Below are 25,250 nucleotides of genomic sequence, written 5' to 3'. Positions count from 1 at the left end.
CCACCCCCCCACCAGCCTCCAGATCAGGTCGGGGAATAGCGGGGTGGCGGTGCTCCGCCTCCCCGCTATCCCCCGAGCTTGTGGGGCTGGCAGGGGGGAGAAGCAGGCTTGCTTCTCCAACCCCCACCAGCCTCCAGATCAGGTCGGGGAATAGCGGGGTGGCGGTGCTCCGCCTCCCCGCTATCCCCCAAGCTTGTGGGGCTGGCAGGGGGGAGAAGCAGGCTTGCTTCTCCAACCCCCGCCAGCCTCCAGATCAGGTCGGGGAATAGCGGGGTGGCGGCGCTCCGCCTCCCTGCTGTCCCCTGAGCTTGTGGGGCTGGCAGGGGGGAGAAGCAGGCTTGCTTCTCCAACCCCCGCCAGCCTCCAGATCAGGTCGGGGAATAGCGGGCTGGCGGCGCTTTGCCTCCCCGCTATCCCCCAAGCTTGTGGGGCTGGCAGGGGGGAGAAGCAGGCTTGCTTCTCCAACCCCCGCCAGCCTCCAGATCAGGTCAGGGAATAGCGGGGTGGCAGTGCTCCGCCTCCCCGCTATCCCCCGAGCTTGTGGGGCTGTCAGGGGGGAGAAGCAGGCTTGCTTCCCCCCCCCGCTAGCCTCCAGATCAGGTCGGGGAATAGCGGGGTGGCGGCGCTTTGCCTCCCCGCTATCCCCCGAGCTTGTGGGGCTGGCAGGGGGGAGAAGCAAGCTTGCTTCTCCAACCCCCGCCAGCCTCCAGATCATCTCGGGGAATAGCGGGGTGGCAGCACTGAAGCCTGGAGAGCGAGAGGGGTCGGTGCGTACCGACCCCTCTCGCTCTCCGGGCTTCAGCGAAAGCCTGCATTCGCCCCATAGGACGCACACACATTTCCCCTTCATTTTTGGAGGGGAAAAAGTGCGTCCTATAGGGCGAAAAATACGGTAATATTTTAATTGGAACTTAAATAAAAGAACACCCATAGAAACAGTATGGGATGCAAGCCAAGTCGTTATGAGAGGCTTCTTAATTCAAAACAATAGTTTTCAGAAAAGGGGTAGAAAAAAGAAAAAAAGAGGAAATTCTAGCTCATCTAATGGAGAATTGCTAACAATTAAACCAAAAGATGAAACAATAAAACAAAATAGAAAGTTGTTGCAGGCTCAGTTTTCCATGGTGGTAAATCAAGAAGTAGAATGGAGAATAAAAATGCTGAGACAAAAGAACTTTGAATCGGCTAATAAAATAGGAAAATATCTGGCATGGCAACTAAAAGCAAGACAAAAACAAAATGTAATATGCAAAATAAGAGAGGGAGAAAAGATGATAGAGGACCCCAAAGAAATAAGAAAGGTATTTCAGAAATACTATAAAGACCTATATAAGAAAGAAACTGGCAATAGAAGATTATATACAAAAACACCAATTACGACAGATTACATTAAGAGAAAGAACAATTAAATCAGACAATTACAGAACAAGAAATTGGAAAGGCAATAAAGAAAATGAAAATTGGGAAAACTCCAGGTCCAGATGGCATTTCAGCTAAATACTACAAAACATTAAAGGTAAAGGTACATTAAGTGACCAAATAATCCCAGTGTTGTGTGAGGTGATGAATAATATTTTAAAGGAAGGGAAAATCCCCGGCACTTGGAAAGAAGCACATATTACTTTAATTCCAAAAAAAGATACTGACGGTTTAGAGGTCAAAAATTACAGACCTATTTCATTACTGAATAATGACTATAAACTATTTGCAGATGTTTTGGCAGAAAGACTAAAAAGACTTCTAAATGAAATAATCCATAAAGATCAAGCTGGTTTTTTACCGGGGAGACAGCTGAAGTATAATGTGAGAAATACTGTAGACATTACTGAGTATTTAGAAAGTAGAAATGACAAACAAGCCACGTTGGTCTTTATTGACGTGGAGAAAGCATTTGATAATGTCTCTTGGTGGTTTATGAAATTTGAAAATAATGGGAATTGGAAAAGGGTTTATGAAGGGTTTTGAAGTTATATATCAAGATCAAAAAGTCAAACTTATTATAAATAATAATGTATCGGAAAGTTTCAATATTTCTAAGGGGACTAGACAGGGATGTCCTCTGTCACCCCTGTTGTTTATCAGTTTTAGAGGTTCCAAATAAGACTCTGAGAGAAACTTCAGAAATTAGAGGGATCAAGGTAGGATCTAAAGAATTCAAAATAAAAGCATTTGCGGATGATTTAGTTCTAACATTACAGGATCCAAAGAGAAGTGTACAAGAAGCCTTACAGAGAATAGAAGAATAAAGTGGTGGGGTAAAGTGGTGGGGTTCAAACTTAATAAGAGTAAGACCAAAATGTTAAATATGAATAAAGAAGAGACAGAAGAACTGCAACAGGAGACAGGAATTATGGTGGCCAAGAAAGTGAAATATCTGGGAATATAGTTGACAGCAAAAAATATAAATCTGTACAAAGATAATTATGAAGTTACATGGAAAGAGATTAAGAAAGATTTAGAAGTTTTGGACAGACTGAGACTCTCCTTTTTAGAATGACTCACAGGACGATATACTGAAAGAGGACAAAAAGAAATTGGGGTTTGAAGATAAGAAATCAAAATTTCAAATAGATATTATAGATGGCAGAAATAAATTATTATCTAAAATGTATGATTTGTTATTGGACTGGTACACTGAAGATGAAGAAGTAAAAGAAGTCATGATAAAATGGGCCACTGATTTTGGATATAATATTGAATTAGACGCATGGCATGATTTATGGAATGTAAATATGAAATTTATGACTTGTACAGCATTAAAGGAGAATTTATGGGAAATGATTTATAGGTGGCATCTTACGCCGGTAAAATTGGCAAAGATGTACAGAATGAAAAATAAGAAATGCTGGAAATGCAGAGAGGCGGAGGGCGATCTTTACCACATGTGGTGGACCTGTGGTAAAGTGAAAAATTTCTGGGAATTAATTTACAATGAACTCAAGAAAACTTTTAAATACACTTTTCCAAAAAAACCCGAAGCCTTTCTACTGGGGTTGATGGGGAAGGATTTTTTTTTTAAAAGATCAAAAAAAAAATTTATATGCCACAGCGGCAGCAAGAATTATGCTGGCCCAGAACTGGAAAACAGAAGCAATTACCATTGCGGAATGGCAGGTTAAGATGATGAGTTACACAGAACTGGCCAGATTGTCAGGAAGAATTCGAGACCGGGATGAGCAGAATTTTGAAGAAAGCTGGAGTAAATACATGGTGTATATAAGAGATAACTCTTACAACGTATGGTAAATATAAAGTTAAATAAATAGAATAAGCGATGTAAGAAAATATAAGATACTTGCTGAAGGGGTGTAGAGAAGTCAGAAGCTCGGCAGAGCTAAAGGCAATTATGTGACATATTTGTATTATAAGTGTATATTTTATGAAAACAATAAAAACTTATTAGTAAAAAAGAAAGAAAGAGATTAGAGCCAAATGAATCAGTAAGAAGGATCGATGCCATATGGGTCCCGACAGATATGCTAAGGAGGATCGAGGAATCACAAATTCTACCAAAAACCATCTCGGATCATAATCTGATTTTATTAAAACTTAAATCAGACTGGAGAACAGGAATAAAAAGATGAAAGTTGAATCAATCTTTACTTAATGATGAAAGAGTATTAGAGGGTGCAAAAAGAACTATGAAAGAATTTTTTGAATTTAATAACAAACAAGACACTGAACCTACAATAGTATGGGACGCTGGCAAGGCAGTTATCAGAGTATTTTATAAAGCAAAATGCCTTACAAAGAAAAGGAAAAGAGAAGGAAAAAAATGATTTATTAGAAGAAATAAAAAGAAAAGAAAAAGAATTGAATAAATATCCAAATAATGAAAAAAATTAAAAAAGAGATTAAACTATTACAATCAGAATATTTGTCCAAAATCAAGCAAGAAATCGAATGGAATTTGAAAACTCTAAAATGAAACAACTTTGAGTTTGCCAATAAACTGGGTAAATACCTGGCCTGGCTATTCAAAAGAAGAAGAAATGAGAAACAAATCAATAGACTAAAAATAGAAGGAAGAAGCATAGATGATCCCAAAATAATAACACGAAAATTTGTTCAATATTATGAAGAGCTTTATTAAAAAAATACAGACGTAGGGGAAGAAATAGAATACCTTCTAAGCCAACATAAAATTCCAGAAGCTAAAAAAGAGAAAACCACTCTGTGTTAAACCACAGAGCCTAGGACTTGCTGATCAGAAGGTTGGTGGTTTGAATCCCCGCGACGGGGTGAGCTCCAGTTGCTTGGTCCCTGCTCCTGTCAACCTAGCAGTTTGAAAGCACGCCAAAGTGCAAGTAGATAAATAGGTATCACTGCAGCGGGAAGGTAAATGTCATTTCTGTGCGCTGCTCTTGTTCGCCGTAAGCGGCTTAGTCATGCTGACCACATGACCCGGAAGCTGTACGCCGGCTCCCTCAGCCAATAAAGCGAGATGAGCGCCCCAACCCCAGAGTTGGTCCCGACTGGACCTAATGGCCAGGGGTCCCTTTACCTATGTATATATATTTGTATTTTAATTCAATAAAGATGCTTAAAAAAACAAAAACAAAAGCTTTGAGGATGTCTAGGGACATAATTGTCACTGGGGTCTATTATATGGCAACCGGGGATGAAGCCAGTCTTGTCTGGGGCTATTAACTTGTGTAGGAAAAAAATTAGACAGTTGGCCAAGAATGATGTGAGTATCTTGCAGTCTTGGTTTATCAATGAGATTGGGCGGTATGATTCTACTTTGAGGCTGTCTTTCAGTGGTTTTGGTATGGAGACTATCTTGGAGAAGGTCCAGGTTTTAGGAATGGGACCCCCTTTTATGATGTCATCAAATAGGCAGGTCATGTAGGGCATCGGGGTTCTTTGAATTTCCTATAGAATTCTGCTGTAAAGCAATCTTGGCCTGGGGCTTTGTGTGGCTTCAGGTTTTTGAGGGCTGTTTCTATTTCCTTTGGGGTGATAGGACTAAGCATGAATTCCTGTTCCTCATCAGTTAAGGTAGGCATGGTCAGCCTTGCTAGGAATTTTCTGATTTTCTCCTTGGGCGGGCTGTGGGAGGCGTATAGGTTGGAGTAAAATTCTGCAAATTCTGAGGTTATTTCTTTGGGGGAGAATGTTGCCATCTTTTTTAGTGATGCAATGTATTCGTGTTTTGAGTGATTTTTTCCTACACCTGTTTCCCCTCCATACTCATAGAAGCTTTGTTTAGAGTATAGAAAGTTGATCATTGTTTTGTTGATTTCTAGGGAGTCTAGTTCCCTCCTTTTTTGTTCTATAAGTGTAAGGAATTCTTTAGCTCCTGTTTGTTTGTTGCATGAAGAGAGGGCCGTGATGTCTTGTTCTATTTTGCTAATTTTTGAGGAGGTTTGTTTTTTAAGGGATGTTTTCTCTTTTATGAAAGCTCTTCTGGTGACCACTTTCATTGCGTCCCAAATGAGAGGGGTTGTTATATTGTCTACATCATTTTCTTTGAAGTAGTTTTCGAGAGTTTTTGTGAGACTCTCGCCAATTTAATTGTGGTTAGGATAGGACTGACGGACCATGATGGGGTGGTTTGTGTCCCTTCTCTTATTTTAAGGGTAGCTTATACTGGGGCGTGATCTGTGATTTTAATGTTACCTATCAGTTGTCAGTTGATTCCACTGAGGGGATCAGACCTTGTGTGAGCAGAATGTTGTCTAGTCTGGATACTGTGTCATTGCGCCCAGACTAGAATGTGTGGCGGGTGTCTCTCGGGTTTTCTTCACCCCAATTGTCACAGAGACCCTTTTTTAAAGCATTTTTAGCAACTTGTAAGATTCCCTAATTGTTTGGGGTTTCCTTCGGAGGAAGGTTGCCCATGGGGTTGTATGGTGGGTGTCTTTCAGGGAGATGCCTCTCATATTTAGGCTGAGGTCACCTCCCAGTATTGCTCCCCTTTCAGAGGAGGAGAGGAACCTGTTCAGTGTTTTCTGGATAAACTCTTAGTTGATTTGAGTTTGAGGCATACATGGAGCCAATTGTCAGTTTAGTTTTGCCATCTAGTGTCCCTTTAGCAAAGATGAATCTGCCTCTTTTGTCTTTTAGGCTTTGAAGTTCAGGTCTCTACTGAGTATTATGGCTACTCCACGGGCCTTTCCTGAGCCAGGTGCTACCTATTGTTGACTGAAGCAGGGATTGCTCAGGAGTTTGCTTCCTTTGGGTGGGTTGTGTACTTCTTGTAGGAAGGCGGTGTGGTTTCATGGTGTTTACATACAAGGTGATGCATTTTCTTTTGATAGGGTTTCCCAACCCCCTCACATTTGATGTAATTGCTTTTAAGCTAGCCATCTTGCTTATCTACTTTATAGGATGATTCCCTGCCAACTCATCTGGGTTGCCCTGTGTCTCTCACCTTGCACTGTCTATTGAACCTATTAAGGTGTGTTGACCTAGAGTGTGTGTGGGGGAGGGGGGTTAGGATTAGATTTGGGTTAAAAAAAGGGGAGTAGATGACAGAAAGTAGCCTATATAGGTGTTTATTTGGGGTATCTCGGACCATCTGGTCTCTAGCCAGTTGGTCCTGGGTCTCAGCTGACATGGAAGGCCTTGTTTAAGGGCAGGCTGTCCTCCCTGTCATTTGCAATAGGGAGTGGTCTGTGAGACAGTGTTAAGCATTGTTTATGACGCCTGTGTTGGGTATAAGGTTTATAAGCAATGTTGTGTGTTATTAACATCGTTGGTATGTTGGGGTGGGAATATGGGTGTTGGCACGCTCTAGCGCCACCACTGTACTAGCTGTGTGTCAGATTTTAGCCTGTTTGTGGCTTGTTTTATTGGGGTTGGGGGTATTATTTTACTTGGTATGGGTTTGTTTGTTTTCCTTTTCTTTTACCTGCTTGTTTGTTGCCTTTGCATGATTAAGGAGGAGACGGAGAGGTGTTGTGTGTGTGTGTGTCTATTTTTGTATGTGTGGTCTTTTCCCCCCTCTTTTGTTATGGGTGGAGTCCTTGGAGTGGAGTGGAGGGCTGAGAGTGTGGGTTGTGGGTTGTTGGGATAGTTGGGGAATGCGATTTGATGTCGTCTAGGTCAGTGTTGGTGTGGGAATGGGGATCTCCATGGAGGTGCGGGGCACAGGGGGTATTGGTGGTGTTGGCAATATTACCGTATTTTTTGTCCTATAGGGCGCACCGGCCCATAGGACGCACCTCGTTTTTTTGGGGGGGGGGGGAATGAATAAAAAAAAATTATTTCCCCCCCCCTCAGCTGCGGCTGCCGCCCCAAGCCTTGCGGACACCCGCCAGAAGCAAGGGGAGCCCTCCGGAGGGCTCCCCGTGCTTCGGGCGGCAGGCTGCCGCCCCAAGCCTCGCACGCTCGGCGGGACCTCCCGTCGGGTGCGCAAGGCTTGCGGACACACCCCCGAAGCACGGGGAGTCCTCCGGAGGGCTCCCCGTGCTTCGGGCGGGAGGCTGCCGCCCCAAGCCTCGCGCGCTCGGCGGGACCTCCCGTCGGGCGCGCAAGGCTTGCGGACACGTGCCCGAAGCACGGGGAGTCCTCCGGAGGGTTCCCCGTGCTTCGGGCGGCAGGCTGCTGCCCGCAAGCCTTGTGAGCCTGTGGGAACTCCCACAGGGCTTGCAAGGCTTGCGGATAGCTTCCTGAAGCCTCTCGCTCTCCCGGCTTCAGCGAAAGCCTGCATTCGCCCCATAGGACGCACACACATTTCCCCTTCATTTTTGGAGGGGAAAAAGTGCGTCCTATGGGGCGAAAAATACGGTAATGGCATGGGGAGAGGGGAAAAGGGGAAGGAGCGGTCACCAATCCGCCAATTTGAGGTGATTTCCAGCTCCTGGAGTAGCTGACTGCTACCGACTTTAAAATAATTATTATTCAACAAAGATATTTCAAAGAGTTATTTAGGTGTAAAACTTAAATACAAAACTATAACCTACAGTTCTTAAATAAGCAAAGGAATTATTATTATTAATCGCCTGCCCTTCACCCAAAGTCCCAGAGAGAGTTGTAACATTAAAACACAATATAAAAACAGTTTAAAACAACTTACAACCACAGAAATAAGATTAGTCTTCGAAATATACACCTCAAGTGTCAAAAGGGTAAAAGTGCACGTTCAGCATTCCCTGAGAGCTGCATAATGAAGATGGCAGACGCACCTCTGTGGGGAAGGAGTTGCATTTACAACCTATAACTGTGGCTGTTGTCACTGTTTTAAAATCCAGAAAGATCACTATGTTCGTTTGTGCCAGCAAAAACAAATTAAAATTAAAAACAAATACTCCACAACAAGTTAAATTAGGCCACAATCGGAAGTCAATTGACCTGGGACTAAATATCATCTTACTCAACAGGACTGACTTCTGAATAGTCATGGTGAGAATTATAGGTAGCCTTTTGCGGGGGGGGGGGGGGCACAAGACTCTCTGCAACTCCCAGGGATCCTTCGCCCACTGCACACCCTTTTGACTCCAGCACCTACACTCATGAGCCTTTGGGTCAATGTGTGGCAAATGAAGAGAATCACCCTAAGATCTACAGATGAAGGGCGGTATACAAACCTTCATAACAACAACAACAACAACAACTCTCCAAATGAATTCTGCTGCGGGTCACAGAATCATGTGAGATAATGTCCAAGTCTCTTCAGCACCACAGGACTGTTTACTGGTCTTACGCATACAGAGGGAAGGATGTCACAGGGGTGGCATTGTAGCCAATGAAGGGGATCCGAGGCGCGCTTGTTGCTCATAAGGGAGAGCACGAAACAGCACGAGATAATGCGCACACGCGTGTACACACGGATCCACACGCGCGCACCAGACCCACACGCCCCGCCCCGCGGTGGGCCGTTTGCGCCGCCCGAGGGCCTCTTTCGCGGCCCCTGCTCCTCGCCAGGCGCCCTCGCCCCGCCCGGCCCTCGCCTCCTCCGGCGCCGCCCTCCCTTCTCCGCGGCGGCCTCCGTCTCTCGCCCGCTTCCTCACCTGGCGAGCGCCTCCCTCACGAAGGGATTCGCCCCTCACGGCGGCCGCCTCACAAAATGGCGGCCCCTCCGCAGCCCCTCCTTCCGGAGACACTGGCTGGCCGGACACCCTTCCCGCCCCGCGCGCATTGGACGCGGCGGCCCCGCAGCGACCGCCCGCTCTCCGGACGGGATTGGCGGAAGCCGGTGCCACTCAGAGCTCGCTTCGTCCAGCGACCAGCCCGCGCCTCCCTGCCAGGCGGGCTCCGGCGCCGCTTTATCGCGCGTGGCCTCCCGCAAAGGATCATGGGGTGGTCCTGTCCTTTTAAGCTGGGCTGCCGCGATCCGGAGCTCCGGGCGGGTTTTGGTTTTCCCTTAAGGGTCTCGGCGCCCGCAATAAACTCCTTTCCCGGCGTCTCGGGAGAATCTTTGTTAAGCAGCGCCGTTCATCGGCGCGCTCCTCAGCTGCTCGCTCCTTCTAAGGGAAGGGTCCTTTGCCGCCTGCTCCCTTGGGGTCCCTTGCGCCCCCTCGTTTCCCCGGCCGGCTGGCGGGCCTGGGAAACGGCTTCCGACCCCGCTGTGCAGCTGGGCCTTCCCCTCAGCCCGAAGGCGGCTCCCAGGGTAAGCTGGCCCGAGGCTGCCTGGCTCGCGGGGCTGCTGGCGGGACAGCCTGGGAGCCGCCACGGGGAAAGAAGGGGGCCGAGGCAGCAGAAGCCCGCGCATCAAGATCCACGAGGAGCGCAGCACCGCGGCCTCGCCGGTGATTTCATAGGCTTGGTCCCGGACCTGCTGATCCGCAAGTGCCCCTGGGGAGAAGGCAGGCAGCTGGAATTAAATTCCCATCCCTCCTTGCTGAAATCTCAGAAGCCGTAGTGGGGGAAGCTGTCTGGAATTTTCGCCAGGAGGCGCGTGGACTTTCAATATAGATAATAGATCCTCTCTCTCTAGCCAACATATATTCCAGATATCCAGGGGCAAGAGCAGTCCCTGCCCCCTCTCCCTGCCAAGCATTGGCCAGATCGCATGGGGTCACAGGCGCCCGCACAGGGTCGGTGTCCCTTTCGTTGGAAGAAAATTTCTCTGGACGACATTGTGGAGACTCTCGTGCTTTAAGAAATAGGGTTTATTCGTCTGTATGGAGGGGGTCCGGAGCATGGCAGGCAGTCCTTCCTTCACTCAAGAGCAGCTACCCTGGTCCCACCTGGGACCAGGAGTTGTGGACGAGCCTCGGTGGCTCTCTCGTAATGCTGACAGCTCTGCTCTTCCCTCCGCCAGCTAGACAGGTTTGCAAAAGGCAGCCCAGGAGTTCCCTTGCAGCTTATATTCTCTCTTCATATCGCAAACAACCCGAAATCTAGCATTTATTAATTTTAGGGCTTAGGGGGACCCCTCCCCCCACACGTTCTTTTACACCAGTTACAGTAGCCTCTTTATCCTTGAAGCAAGTCTGAGGGCTCAGCGGAACTCCTCGGGCTGCAGGAGAGACTCTCCATCCTAGGCAGGGTCGGGAGATCCCCCCAAGCCAAAGCCTTTCTTTTTTTCTGGCGGAAAACCCCCAGGAGAGTGACCCACGGCCCTTCCCACGCGCCTTCCTTCCCCGCCCCTTCCGCCCAGCGAGACTTCCGCTTCCGGCGGCGCTGTCGACCATGGCGGCCCTTCGGCGGCTGGCGGGCGTGCAGAGGTTGCTGGGGTTACCGGCCCGGGCGGCCCGCGCTGTCTCTTCCGGGGGACCGGCCAGCTCCTCGGCGACGGTGCAGGTGCCGCCCGCCTCGAGCCCCGCGCAGGTGGCGCCTCCGCGCAAGCACCACGACGACGACGACGAGGGGGTGTCCGTCTTCATGAAGGTGAGCGCGGGGGGGGGGGGGGCGAGACGCGCGAATCCTGCCCGTCAGTTCCCAGGGCCACGAGCCCCGGGGATCCTGGAAGAGTAGATGGGACCCCGAGCTCTGCGGAGGGAGCTACCTGCAAGGGGCAATAGAACATGGCTTTTTGAATGTCCCAGGCAAACGTCTTGTCACCGGGGGCGAACCACAGACACCCAGGGAAGAAGGAGCAAGCAGGGAATAAAGATCAGCATTGGGATCCGTTGCCCCTGGGGATCATGCAGGGGGAGGCGGTTGCTGACCCTGGTCCATGGGATGCTGTTCTTGGGTGTTTTCTGGGCAGCGTGGATGCTTCAGGGACCTGCACCTGTGCTGTGCTGCAGGATTCCAGTGCCCAGTAGCACCTTAGAGACCAACTGAGTTTGTTCTGGGTATAAGCTTTCGTGTGCACACGAAAGCTTATACCCAGAACAAACTTAGTTGGTCTCTAAGGTGCTACTGGAAAATTTTTTGTTTTTTTATTTATTTCAACTGCATCAGACCAACACGGCTACCTACCTGTATCTAAGTTTCCATTTCTTTCTTGCCTCTGCATGCAGGACAGTGCCACTGCCAGAGAGCAAGGGACAGATCAATGATACAGGGAGTTTCCTCTGTCTTTGAAAAGTATTAAGTGGTAGGTGCTTCCAACAGTGGCATAGGAACACAGGAAGCTGCCTTATACTGAGATCAGATACATGGTTCCATCCAGGTAAGTATTGTCTGCACTGATTGGCAGTAGCACTGTAGGATAGAGGAGTCTCTCCCAGCCCTACCTCGAAGTGTCAGGGATTGAGCATGACGCCTTCTCAGTGCAAAGCAGATTTTCTGCCATGTGGTTGTGGTTCACTTTCAGTGAATGCTTCAGACTCACTTGTGCGTATCACTGTTGTACTGGGTATTCAATGCACGCTGAAGATAGCTTGGGGACTTTCTTAATTTTTGAAAAGTGTCGCAGGTTCATGTTCTTGGTGATTACAGTAATTTTTGCCCAAATTAATCATTGATTTTACAACAGACTAAAACTAGAGTCACTTGAGCTCCATCTGTCACCGTGAAAGATTCATTATGTTTCTTAACTAATGCTATGTGAAAACTAGCCCAGGATAGCACTTCAATATGCAATGCTGCTTGCCATTATATTGTGCACACTTGTATATATCTCAATAGTGTGCTAGATAGGGAGAAGTTTTTCTCCCTCTCATAACACTGAAACCTAGGATTACCTAAAGAAGCTGAATGGGGAATGTCACTCCTGTGAGGCTCTTCCATATGTGCTCCTCTGTCCCTCCACTTTGCTGGAACACTTGTGTGGTACCAGATACTTATTTAGAATCTATACGATTCTAAGAATCTCTAAAACAATAGTAACAACATTAACAAAATAGCTTAAGTTCATGTATACACTCTCTGCACCCCCATGAGTCGTAATCTTTCCTTCTATTCAGTTCATTAATATACACAGCTCAACCAGATGAGGAGGCTGAGTAGAACTTCCAATGGTCATGGCGGGGGTGGCTTCTGTTTTCTAGTACACAAAGTGATCTCATAACAAGGATTCCAAAATTTACAAATCAAAGCTTCCTGTATGCTTTGTTACTTTCATCCGATTCTGTTGTAGCTGATTCCCATTTCCAAAAAGATTGCTGCTGTTCCTGAGTCAATCTTTCCTTTCCCTGTCTGTTTCTCTCATCTGTATATCAGTGGACCCCTTGCAAAGGCTTTTATCAGGGGTTTCCCAAACTGGACCATAGGCCCACTGGGGTTCATTCAGGTGTTCCACACAGCATGTTGGCATTAAATATTCCAAGATATTTTTTTTAATTGTATTTTTGTTGTGGCTTTTAGTTCTTATATTGTGTTTAAACTCTGGAATGCAAATTGTAGTACAATAAAATAAAATAAAAGAGAGAAAATAAGCAACAAAATGTGATTAAAAATCAAACAGCATGTAGAGTAGTGCACGACAGTTGCTACAGCAAACAGATAAATTAAGTGGTCTGCTCAGACCATCAGCAGTTTTCAAGTGGTCCATGGAGGGAAAAGAGTGTGAGAAGCACCAGCATAGAAGGTTCTTGCCTAGTAGCTCTTCCTTTCTTCCATGTGGCAAAGCATTTGAGAAAACAGGACTGAGGACCAGGTCCCGACAGCACACAGGCAGCTTTCCACTTACAGTTGTCTCCTTCGAAGTCTTATTTTGAGGCCTTTTTTTGCCGTGCATATTTCTAAAGCTGGGGCTCTGAAGCACAATACAGAGTTCTTAGTTCTTCAGCATCCGCAGTGCGTTATTGCAGGCATGTCCAACTTCAAGTAGGCTGTGATCTACTATCTAGTATTAAAAACTGGCAGTGATCTACCACACTCCCATTGTCATTCTTCAACTTCTTTGCTTTAGGGGCAAGGGGTAAAGCGTTGTTGGTGGCCAGGAAAAACCCCTTTCTTTCCTTAGCATGGATTTATGGTCGATTCCATCGCCTTCTTCCACGTATCGCCAAGGCGACAGCTACAGGCAGCTCTGTATGGAGGAGGAAGGAAAGGCACACTCCTTTTATCCAGCCTCATCCCGAATATGGAATATCGGCACCCCCGGGCTCCACTTTCCTTTTTTCCCCGAGGGGGACCGCTGCATCCTCAACCCACCACACGGGCGCAACCCTGCATCACCCTGCCGAGGGCAGCTTCATTAGCAGAGTGAAGTGAGAGAGGCGTGTGCTCTGGAGCTCAGGGGATGGTGAAAGCGAAGGCGTAGCTTGCTCCCTCCCACAGCTGAGCCCTGAACAAAGGCTGCCTAGCCATAGTGTGATCAACCAAAATCCATCCTGTGCGATCATAGTGGCTTGTGCAAGGCACCATCTTGCCAATAGGTGGTGCTGTGAATCCACATGCCATAGCTAGGCTAGGCATTCTCTTTCATAGATGACCATGTATTGCTTGTTCTTTTTCCTCTGTAGCTGTGGTGCCTCAGGGAAATGTTAAATATCAGGGCCAGAGAGCTAGTGTTATTCACATTTCCCGTGAGCTTTATTGCAATGTTCAGTTCAATGCTGTTTCATTGTCTGGTGAAGTGAGGTCAAGGCTAAGAGGAAAATCTATTGCCTGAAGTAGGTTTGCAGCCATTTGTGCTGCATGGGTGGGAACCCAGGTGCTGGGCAGGGGTTGGTCCTCAGGGCTGCGCTGGCATCACCTATGGGAACACTTTCTCCTCCCTTGCTGCCACTTCTGCATTAGCTACACACCTGTAGTATCCTCTCTCATTTTTTACTGAACCTCAGTTACTCCTGGTTTTCACTGGCTTGCCACGAGTAGGTATGTGATGTTGAGTGGAGTGTTGTGGCTCTTCTTTCCTTGGGTTACAGCAGTCTTCTCCAGCCTAATGCTCTCCAGAGACCATTGCGCCCATCATCCCTCGCCATGCTGGCTAAGAGTCTCACGACACCTGAAGAGCACCAGGTTGGGGGAGATTGGATTAAAAGTATGCAGAGATTGATGCATGTGACAAGGGCAATCTATCCATTGTCTTCTGTCTCAGGAGGAGACATGATTCTGCTCAATTTCTGGCAAAGTAATGTTGAAAAGGGAACACATTTTTGTCTTGAGTGAAGTGTTGTGAACCATTGGAATTAACTCTGGCCAGTCAAGCAAAGGCCCATTAAATCCCTCCTTCATTAGACCTTGGTATCAGGACTCTATCAGAAGTTGCTCCCAGTGAAACCCAAGATCCAGGGAAATGGGGAGTGACCCAGCTCAGGTGAATGAGGAGCCCTGTGAAAGCCTCTGCTACTCTTGACATGTGAGGGTGGAAGCTTTGAAGAGCCTTTGACCTGCCTCCATGAGTGAACAGCTAAGATGTGCATTAGGGAAAAGACTGTGTGTAAACCTCCATTGTTGTTCTCACTGCATGCAGCAGGTTGGAAGTCTGACTTTGTGCTTGTGTCCTGGCTTTATGTGGGGAGAAGCAGCTGTGATGCATAATCAGAAGGGCCCTGGGAATGTGGGTCTCTACTGCAAGCCAAACGGAAAGTCCTTAGGCCACCAGTTGTTACCTTTCCCTGTCTTGAATCCTTTGTTGGAACTTGCACCAGCAAAGGACCCATCAAATAGGAGGGGCACTTCAGTAGATTTGAGTGCTGGCCATACAAAAAAATGGTGTGAAGCAGCATTCTTTGGGCAGTAGGTGCTGGTGGGGCAGGGGGAGGCATTTTCCCCCTTCTAACCTTTTATCTGTCTTTGGCATTTAATAAAAAACCAAGCTCCAATCCCATGAGGTTGAGGGAGAGAGTATGTGTGTTGGGAGGGTTCTTTTGACATTATGTTTTCTCTGTCAATGTTTATGATGAGAATTGTGTATTGAAGCAGTAAGCCTGTGCCAAAGTGTGAACACAGGCATAGGCTGGTGCAGTCTCTTCCAGAATTGGGCACAGCGGTTTCTTTTTTCTTAACCTGTTATTAGCTATTTAGCATCCATCAGTAGAGGAAGTGTACCATTGCAGGGTGGTGGCCTGATAGATGAACAGATCTGGACAAAGCAGCATGGAAAGAACAGAGGCTGCATGGATTTGCAACGTGTATTATTGTCTGTGTGTAGAGGGGCTGCCACTTTGATTTGTATTCTGGGCAATTTAGGAAGAAGTTTCATCAGAAAATTCACCAAGTAATCCTCCTATCTACCTTACCATTTTTCCATTATGCTAGACAGGTCCCCCTCCCCCCCCCCCAGTTTCCTGTCTACTGTCTCTTTACATTAATCATCAGTATTTAAACACAGCCTCAATTTAGTACTTCAAGTGCCATTGTAGTGATGTATCTGAAGCTGGTGTTCAGTCAGTGTGCACACTGCTCTGGAAGGTTGGGAGACCCTCTGGAGATGATATTTTTTGGAGGGAGTGGACAAAAAGGGCACATCCCATTTCACAAGTGGAAATCAGAGGGCACCACTGGATGCCATGAAGGTAATTGCAGATCTTTAAAAATCACCAGGGATATAAACAGAGGAGAAGATTTGTAAGACACTGGTAGACTGTGGCTAAATTTCCATCAGTTCAAAGATTTTTCTTGCACAACAGGACCTTCTCCCACTCTCTTCTCCCATGCCCCCTTAAATCTCTTCTGGGCTCCCCCCAATTTGCCAGCTTGGGGTACACGTGGAAGGGGAGTTTCTTTGTGCTAGCAGAATTATTTGCACTGGCTTTAGTTAAATATGGCTCATGAGTTGAATTGTACAAGAAAAGCTATAAAGAAGCCCTTGCCGAGTTTTATGAGCTTCCAGCCTCCCATGTTAAGAAGTGAGGTGTTGTGTTTTGCACCAACTACATTCTGTACAGCCATCAAGACCTGCTCTGTACACCGCACTGTACAGTTCCACAGAGGCTTATAAAAATAAAGGAAGTAGAAGGGCTGGTATAAGTTTAAGGGTACAAGTTAGTGGTCAGCTAAAGCAAGAGAGAACTTGGATGGTTGGAAGAAGAAGAAGAGGAGTTTGGATTTGATATCCCGCCTTTCACTCCCTTTAAGGAGTCTCAAAGCGGCTAACATTCTCCTTTCCCTTCCTCCCCCACAACAAACACTCTGTGAGGTGAGTGGGGCTGAGAGACTTCAAGGAAGTGTGACTGGCCCAAGGTCACCTAGCAGCTGCATGTGGAGGAGCGGAGACGCGAACCCGGTTCCCCAGATTACAAGACTACCGCTCTCAACCACTACACCACACTGGAGGGATGCCAAGATTGCCTTATGGTTTCAGGGAAGAGAGGATAGTAAATTGAAGGGAGAGGATTTGCATTTAGGCTTCAAATTCTTGACTTCCCCACCCCCTCCCCTTTCTATGTTATTTAATAGCAAGGTCTCCATGATTAATAGAGCTGAGCAGTCTTCTTATTGTGTCTGATGAGCAGCAGCTGCATCTGGCACCACTCTTCCACATTTTTGTTTTTAGAGCTCATTGGCTAATCCCTGCCTGGAACTATGTGGGCCAGAAGGAGCATGGTGCAGCAGTACAGATGCATGCTATGCCAAAGGGACCAGGGAACTGTTTGCCCCTGTCTCTTCCCTTGGGACTAGGGCCAGATTTATTAGACAGGAGAGCTGTTTGCATTATGAGGCACCACCGGGACTGCTGTGTCTGGTGAAATACGGAGAGCTGTTTTGTCCACCGCTGAGGCCTTTCACATCTTTTTCCCTCCTTCCTAGGAACTCTAGCTCCAAGGCTATGCCCCAGATGAGAAGAATCCTAGCTGCAGAGCAGCTGGGGCTTTGCAGGGTGTGATGATAGCCTCAGTTCTGGCTTTGGCAGAGCTGTATGTGCTCTGATGGGTTGGGCTCTGAGCCAATGCATCTGTTGGAAGGACAGATGGGATATCTGGTCCTCGAAGACACTGAGCAGCTGGCTGCTGGGTGTACCTTCTGCAGGGGCATTCTTCGTGGGTCACCTGCCTGCTGCACCTTTGCTCTGTTCTATCTCCTCCCTAATATTCTGTTGCCTACATTCAGAGTGTCTTTGGTTCTTTAGACCTATCCTGGCTCTGTTTCTTTCCTGCCAAAGAAAAGGAAAGAGCAGGATCAGGATCAGCCCAATACATTTTTTCTATCTAGATCAGGGGTCCCCAAACTAAGGCCCATGGGACTCATTTATCCGGCATCCTGAGACCCCTGCCGCCCGCTGTCACCGCCCGCTCTTACCGGCACTGCACTGCTGCCCACTTCTGGGTTGGAGGAGCACCGGAAACAGCTTGTGCGCATGCGCAAGCGTTATTTGCGGTGCACATCTGGGTTGGAGGAGGCCCGTGCACATGCACACAAGCTATTTCTGGTGCTTCTCCGACCCGGAAGTGCGCCAGAAATAGCGTGTGCGTATGTGTATGGGCACACACTCCCCCGCCCTCTGGCCCACCACGTGATTGGCGCTGGAGACACCGGCCCAAGGCGTGGTAACTATGCTGACCCCTGATCTAGATTGCAAAATTCAGACGGCGCCACCTTCCCACTAATTAGCTACAAAGTTACTGTACTATCAACCTTACTGTATGCTTGTGAAACATGGACCACTTATAAACACCATCTCCAACCCTCGAAAGATTCCATCAATTCACATCACTTGGGAAGACAGGCAAACTAATTCCAGTGTACTAGAAGAAGCAAAGATCACCAGTGTCAAAGCAATGATTCTTCAACAGCAACTTGGTTGGTCTGGTCATGTTGTTCGGATACCTGATTCTCATCTTCCAAAGGAGCTACTCTATTCCAAGCTTAAAAATGGAAAGGGGTTCAAAGACTGTCTCAGGGCAAATGTTTCAAAAATGTAGTATAAACACCTACAGCTGGGAAACACTGGCCTGCAAGCACTCCAGTTGGAGAACAGCCTTTACCAAAGGTGTCTTAGGTTTTGAAGACACTCAAACTCAGGACGAAAGGGAGAAACATGCGAAGAGAGAAGCACGTTTGGCAAACCCTCACCATGATCAACTCCCGCCCGGAAACCTGTGTCCACACTGTGGAAGTACGTGTGGATCCGGAATGGGCCTCTGCAGTCACTTACAGACTCACTGTTAAAACTGTGTATATGGAAGACAATCTTACTCTTTACAAGTGATCGACAAAGAAGAAGAATTAGCATGGGCCACCCCATGCTCTTTCTCAATCCTCAGTCGTTTCTGTGGTGCTTGTACAGGACTACTGCACAATTGATGGTTCTTTGGGGTCAATCTTATGCCCTGAGACCTGTGGGTATAGGGATGTATACAAATTTTAATAATAATAAGGATGGGAGGTATACAAATTTTAACAACAACAATAAATTGTGTGCCTCCACTCATCTGTCTTTGACATCCCAAATCCGTCACCCTGAGGTGGTCGCTACCCTGCGGCGGGGTAGACAGACAAAATAGGCGGATATAGCAAAGAGGAAAGCAGTAGACAGGCAACAAGGGTCAAGGGAAAGCAACATAGCCACACCTTAAAAAAGGAGCTTAGCACAATATCTGACTGCCATCCTGTGTTCCCATCATCCTGTGTGTGCCAGGGAGCCATGGCCAATCAAAGAATGCAGAACCCTCTGGTTTTTGTGTGGGAACTGTCAGTGGTAGGTGACTCTTAACCTGTACAATGGGTTACATTGCACCCATACAAAACCAAAGGGTTCTGCATTCTCTGTCCTCCATTCAGGGAAGTAAGAGACATTATCCCAGTACAAGAACTCTTTTCAGTCAGGCAGGAGCACTCAAAGTGGGGGAAGAGCACTTCCGGGGTGAAATGTAGTCTAGGGAGAGGCACAAGAGCTGTAGAGGTGCCTGGAAGCGGCTGCATTTGGCTGTCTGGGCTTGAGGTTCCCCTGTCCCGATTGTGGTGTATTCATCTTTGTCTTCACACCTCTTCCACCACTCCCATGATCTTAAGCTGGCTGTATAGGCTTCACTTTTATTTTTGCATGTTTTGTATCCTGGTTTCAGAGAAACTACAACAACAGAGTCTTGCTTTAGCGTGTACAGTCGTACCTCAGGTTACATACGCTTCAAGTTACAGACTCCACTAACCCAGAAATAGTGCTTCAGGATAAGAACTTTGCTTCAGGATGAGAACAGAAATCGTGCTCCGGTGGCGCGGCGGCAGCAGGAGGCCCTATTAGCTAAAGTGGTGCTTCAGGTTAAGAACAGTTTCATGTTAAGAACGGACCTCCGGAACGAATTAAGTACTTAACCCGAGGTACCACTGTGTTTAACCCTCTTGTTACACAAAGACAGAACCTTGCCTCTTGGCCCATCTAGCTCAGGGTTGTCTATACCAAGGATAGAGAGCTTGTGCTACTGCAGAAGGTATTGGGCTCCAACTCCCTCCCCTCCTACCCATCAGAGCCAATGGTCAGAAATGGTGGGGGTTGTGGTCCAGCAGCAACAGCTAGAGGGTACCGGGTTCCCCAGTCCTTGTCAGCACTGACTGGTAATGGCTCTTTGGGATTTCACAGCAATCTTTCTGAGGCAGCCCTGCTTGGAGATGCCAAGAATTGAACTAGAGAGAAGGCTCTCCTCCACTGAACCATGGTTTTTCCTGGTACATGGGAAGTCAGAAAAGGCAAGTCATGCCCTGCAGAGATTATGGTCTAAATATCAAGGGCTGGGGAAATAACAAAAGGGAGGCTTGGGAGAACTGAAAGAAGGAAAATTACGAGGGATCACAATCTCTTCTCTCCGCCCCTGGGTCAGCCTGGGACATGAGCACAGCCCTGCCAGAAACATCCAGCTGCTACCACCACTGATCTAAGTGTGGGCTGCAGGCATGTGTAGCCGTTGACCTTCCGGTACTTTGCCATAGGAAGAGGGAGCTCTCTAGGCTTGTGTCATCAGGAAGGCTCAGTAGGTAAGGAGTCCGTGGCCTCTCATGCTCCTGCTACCTCCCGGCCCTGCCTTCATCTCACTTTCAGAGCTTCCTTTGGTTAGATTGCATCTCCACAGACCTGTTGGCTGATTGTTGTTTAGTCCACACCAGTTTGCAAATCCACTGGACTGAGGTGGGGGGGCGGAGGGACCCTCACGTTCTCCTAATTTAAGTGTAATGCGTGCATTGAGCAGTGACAGTTAACTTATCTCCGAGTGCCTTTACCCTAAATAGCAGTAGTGCTGGGACCACAGTCCACTTCCATTCTCAATAAGTGAATGATGAAGAAGCCCCTTCTGTAGAGAAATGAGATTTTCCCGGTCTAGCAGCACTGCTACCATAAATCTCCTGCCAGGTTCACTTTAGCAGCCGCTCTCTCTGTATACCCCTGAAGTGACATTAACCAGGAGCTGGAACAGACTCATACTGTCTGCACTGGATGGAAATGTGATGAGACGCTTGAGCATCTTGGGAGCAGTTTTGAACCTGGCTCCATAATTAGCGCCCAGCACAGGGGGGGGGGCCTGGGAGTGGGGGGGGGGCTGCCTGCATATGAGCAGGAGGCATTGATTGCTGCATCTGTAGGCAGGAGTTGGGTTTTGTAGCTCCAGGCGATGGTTTACACAGGCTCTTCAAGTGTCAGCACTGAGGCAGCAACTGTGGAGCCCTGGGGGTAGCCATTTATTAGACCCAGGGGAAATTAACAGGAGTGACTGCTGTATTTCTGATGGGTTGGGAGGGGCCAGGATGGAAGGAGAGAATAAATTTCCACTTGAGGAATTTTTTGCCAAGGAGAGAGGGGTTCCACCTCCCTGCCCACCAGGGGGCTGGTCTTCAGGGGTAGAGAAGCACCAACTGCCTGCTGAGATCTCTGGAGGGAGATTTCTCTACGTGGCACCTTGCTTCGCTTCCTGTCTCAGCGTCTTTTGTTTCCAAAAAGCTCTCTGGCACAGGACATGTAGAAATCATTGGCTTGTGGAATGCAAGGAGCTGAAGTCACTCTCCAGCCTTCTCTGCTGTGGCTTTCGGTGGGTGGTTCTTGGCTGGGCTTGCTAGGAGGCCAACTTTGAGGTTGAGAGGGGAGAGCGATTACAGGGCTGTGTCATTGAGTGCTTTCTTTGACTTGGCAGAGGGCTGTGGAGAAATGGAGCCATGCTCTGGGAGCAGCCCTATGTCTTCAGTGACTTCTCTTCAGCACCGATCCATCCTCTGCCAGTGTGTCAGCCCACAAAGGGCAGTGTATTATGCCACAATCCCTGCAACCATATGTGGCAAGTGGGAGCAAGGCCAGAGAAAAGAGAAGTTCCATAGTGTAGCACAGTTGCAGCTGACAGTATCATGTTCCATGCAGTTCTGACAGTGTTGTGAGACAGGACAGAGACTCCCCCAAAGACCTTAGCAGTCAGCCAGCATCATGCTGGAGAAAGCAGTAGTCCTTAAGCACCATTCCTCAAAACTATTTAGAGCGTTCAGTGATAGCCAGCCTTTTGAACTGAGATGGAAAGAATACAGTGGTCAAGTGAACGTCACATAACATGGCATTTTATGCTTTGGAAAAGGAGAAAAGGCTTCCATCAGTACTTTGGCTGCAGCATTCTGCAGCACCTGCAGTTTCCAAACACCTTCCAAAGGCTGCGTCATGTAGAATGCGCTGGGAGTAGTTTAACCTGGATGTGATGATGGCATGGTATCTGTAAATTAAGCAGATATGGGATAACCTTCTAACCTGTGTCTTATAGGTTTGCCCATCCCAAGCTATAGTATATGGGTGGGGGTGGACTAGTTTCAGTGTTTGAAATTAGCTGCACACCAGTCACATTTTGTGACTGGTAACCAACCATTTGCAACTGGATGGAGATGTCTGGGTGCCACCCTTGGTGCCTCGCGTCTCCACTTGCCTGGCTGTAGTCAGCTGGTCTTCCGGGCACAGTGGCAGCAACCCCTGATTCACCCAGCAGCAAAAGATATAGGATTAGAGAGAATTTTTTGCTGCCAGGTGAATCAGGTGTTTGGCGGGATAGCGCTGTAGGAAAAGACACACATTTTGCTGCCGTCCTACCTGCAGACTACCTGATTCGCCCGGCAGCAGGTTTTCCCCCCATGGGGTTGCCTAGTCTGGCAGTGGGGGTACCAAAAAAAGAGAGAAAGACATTTTGTTTTGGCACCCACAACCTGCATCCCAGGAGCCACATGACTCCTAGCATTTCTATCCCAGTTTCTAACACTAGTTTTTTCAGTTTCGGTAGAAAAGGAATTTTTTTACATCAGTGATTGATCAGTTAAACTTTAATATGTTTCCAGAACCCTAGTAATTATTAATCATTTATAAAGAGACACTTCCCCCCCCCCCAAAAAAAATATTGTTAGGCACTGTAGAGATGTTTGAAAATTGTGAATTGTCTCTGCCCACAGGCTCACAATTCAAAAGTAACTGGAAGCAAAGAAAGGAAATGCAGGTGCCGGTTCTCAAAAGTTATGCAATTGTTTTTCTAGAGATCCATTGGAATGGCAGCTGAGGAAGCAGCTTGTGGTGGAGGAATAGGAAGCAAATGGCCGTTGATTCCAGCCAGGCCAACGGTGGAATCCTTTGTGTGTCTCTTCTCCTTCTGTTGCAGCCAGGTGGAGATGGATTTAGGTGGGACAGTGTGGTGAGATCAATGAAGAAAGTGGAAGCTAACATACAGGTTCCTAGCCAAAAGGTCTCTTGGTTAGAAGGAAGGAGCATCACCACTGTTTCCTCTCTTCATTTATTCCCCAATGATACACTGGAACCAAGATTGCTTCAGAAGCAAACCGGTGTGCTCTCCTTATTTCACAAACTTGCAAGTTAAAATTGCCCCCCTTGCAAATTAATCAGCTAAAGGTTTGGGTTGATTAATTTAAACAGATCTGAGTTAGTAGCCTTAGTCATTCAGGCAAGCCAAAGGCAGTATGTCCTAATCCTGATGCATGATTAGTGGCCTATACTCCAGCCTTTCTTGGGAAATATTTGAGGAAACAGATTTCATGACTTTCTGTGCCACCTGCTCCTTTGAGGAATCATCTGAAATGCAGTCATGCTAGGGAAGCAAGGCTGAATAGGATGGTATCCTTGATGCAGTGAAAATTCCCCTTAACAGCTCTTAAGGACCTCTATCAATACTAATAAATACACTGAGTCTTGCTGTTCTGAGCAGTTTGTGTCTAAAACAATAGCTCGGCATTGCACATTGTAGCAGGAAACCTGATTCTGGCTTGATCTCTTTTCCTCCTGCCATCTCTAGCTGCTACAATTTCTTTTCCTCTATCAGGAAAAGCTGGCTTCCTGGTTCCAGTCACTTTTCTCTCTTGGGGCAGTTTCATGCTTGGGACTCTCTTAAAAATGAAATACTCTAGTTAGACATCATGTTACACATGAACCATAGTGGATGAAGAAGATGGAATTCTGGGGATATCAGATTTCAAAGTACATAAAGGGGCATTTAGAATTAAGACATATTTTTCAGGGGCTAAAAGTAAAGCTGTGTCAGGCGTGGGGCCGGTGGGTTGTGTTGCACATTGGATGTGGGGATGGATTAATTTTTTTAAGGAATTTCAAACAGCATATCTATATCATGCAGAATAGTAGAACTTGAGCTTCCTTGAGCTAGGCAGATACAGCGTGCTGCTGTTGGGGCGGGGGGCGGCTTTGGTGTTCTTGGGAGCAATACATTTTTCAGCAAGTGGCTGGTTGGAAGTGATTTTTGCAGCCATGCTAGTCTGAGGTCCTCTGGGGGGCATCTGGTTTTCTATCTGCAGAGAGGAATGGGGTGAGGTGAAGAACTGTCTCTCCCACAAGGCACCTGACGACCTGCAGAATACAAGGCCGAGTTCAGTAGCAGCATGGCTCCCTGGCAACCTTGGTAGGACTTACCGATTGAGCATGTAAAAAAAATTGCTGACTCAACTATGGCTGCATGTGTGTGCTCTTGTTTCTCAGTAAATGGCAGGCAGAGTTGTCAGGTGCGATCATGGTTGAATTCCAAGAAACTTCTGCTTTTTCATTTTTTAGTGAGTGAGTTTTTGTCCTTTATAGAGCTAAGCTGAAAGGATGTTGGCAATGTCTGCTGGAGCTTCCAGTAATCAGTGTGGCACTGGCCAAGCTGTGTCTTCTTCACGGCCCCAATATGCTCCTTTGTTATCATAGAATCATAGAGTTGGAAGAGACCACAAGGGCCATCGAGTCCAACCCCCTGCCAAGCAGAAAACACCATCAGAGCCCTCCTGACATATGGTTGTCAAGCCTCTGCTTAAAGACCTCCAAAGAAAGAGACTCCACCACACTCCTTGGCAGCAAATTCCACTGTCGAACAGCTCTTACTGTCAGGAAGTTCTTCCTAATGTTTAGGTGGAATCTTCTTTCTTGTAGTTTGGATCCATTGCTCCGTGTCCGCTTCTCTGGAGCAGCAGAAAACAACCTTTCTCCCTCCTCTATGTGACATCCTTTTATATATTTGAACATGGCTATCATATCACCCCTTAACCTCCTCTTCTCCAGGCTAAACATGCCCAGCTCCCTTAGCCGTTCCTCATAAGACATCGTTTCCAGGCCTTTGACCATTTTGGTTGCCCTCCTCTGGACACGTTCCAGTTTGTCAGTGTCCTTCTTGAACTGTGGTGCCCAGAACTGGACACAGTACTCCAGGTGAGGTCTGACCAGAGCAGAATACAGTGGCACTATTACTTCCCTTGATCTAGATGCTATACTCCTATTGATGCAGCCCAGAATTGCATTGGCTTTTTTAGCTGCCGCGTCACACTGTTGGCTCATGTCAAGTTTGTGGTCAACCAAGACTCCTAGATCCTTTTCACATGTACTGCTCTCAAGCCAGGTGTCACCCATCTTGTATTTGTGCCTCTCATTTTTTTTGCCCAAGTGCAATACTTTACATTTCTCCCTGTTAAAGTTCATCTTGTTTGTTTTGGCCCAGTTCTCTAATCTGTCAAGGTCGTTTTGAAGTGTGATCCTGTCCTCTGGGGTGTTAGCCACCCCTCCCAGTTTGGTGTCATCTGCAAATTTGACCAGGATGCCCTTGAGTCCATCCTCCAAGTCGTTGATAAAGATGTTGAATAAG

General features: G+C 47.3%; 2 protein-coding genes across 3 annotated transcripts in view; one reads left to right on the top strand and one right to left on the bottom strand.

The window, feature by feature from the left end:
* The window catches only part of RBM10 (RNA binding motif protein 10), a 44,091-nt gene extending 34,993 nt beyond the window's left edge, over window positions 1–9,098 (bottom strand). Inside the window, exon 1 of one of the 2 annotated variants that reach the window (XM_083420975.1) lies at window positions 8,958–9,098. The gene's annotated coding sequence lies outside the window, so the exon portion shown is untranslated. The remainder of the gene's footprint in view (window positions 1–8,957) is intronic. The other variant, XM_083420974.1, reaches the window with a different exon arrangement.
* Window positions 9,099–9,197: 99 nt separating this feature from the next.
* The window catches only part of NDUFB11 (NADH:ubiquinone oxidoreductase subunit B11), a 50,399-nt gene continuing 34,346 nt past the window's right edge, over window positions 9,198–25,250 (top strand). Inside the window, exon 1 of the mRNA XM_083421192.1 lies at window positions 9,198–10,779. Coding sequence (XP_083277318.1) covers window positions 10,582–10,779 — 198 coding nt within the window. The 5' untranslated portion in view covers window positions 9,198–10,581. The remainder of the gene's footprint in view (window positions 10,780–25,250) is intronic.

Source organism: Podarcis tiliguerta, assembly GCF_965153285.1.
Source record: "Podarcis tiliguerta genome assembly, chromosome: 17".
Lineage (NCBI taxonomy): Eukaryota > Metazoa > Chordata > Lepidosauria > Squamata > Lacertidae > Podarcis > Podarcis tiliguerta.
This window is presented reverse-complemented; position numbering and strand designations above follow the sequence as displayed.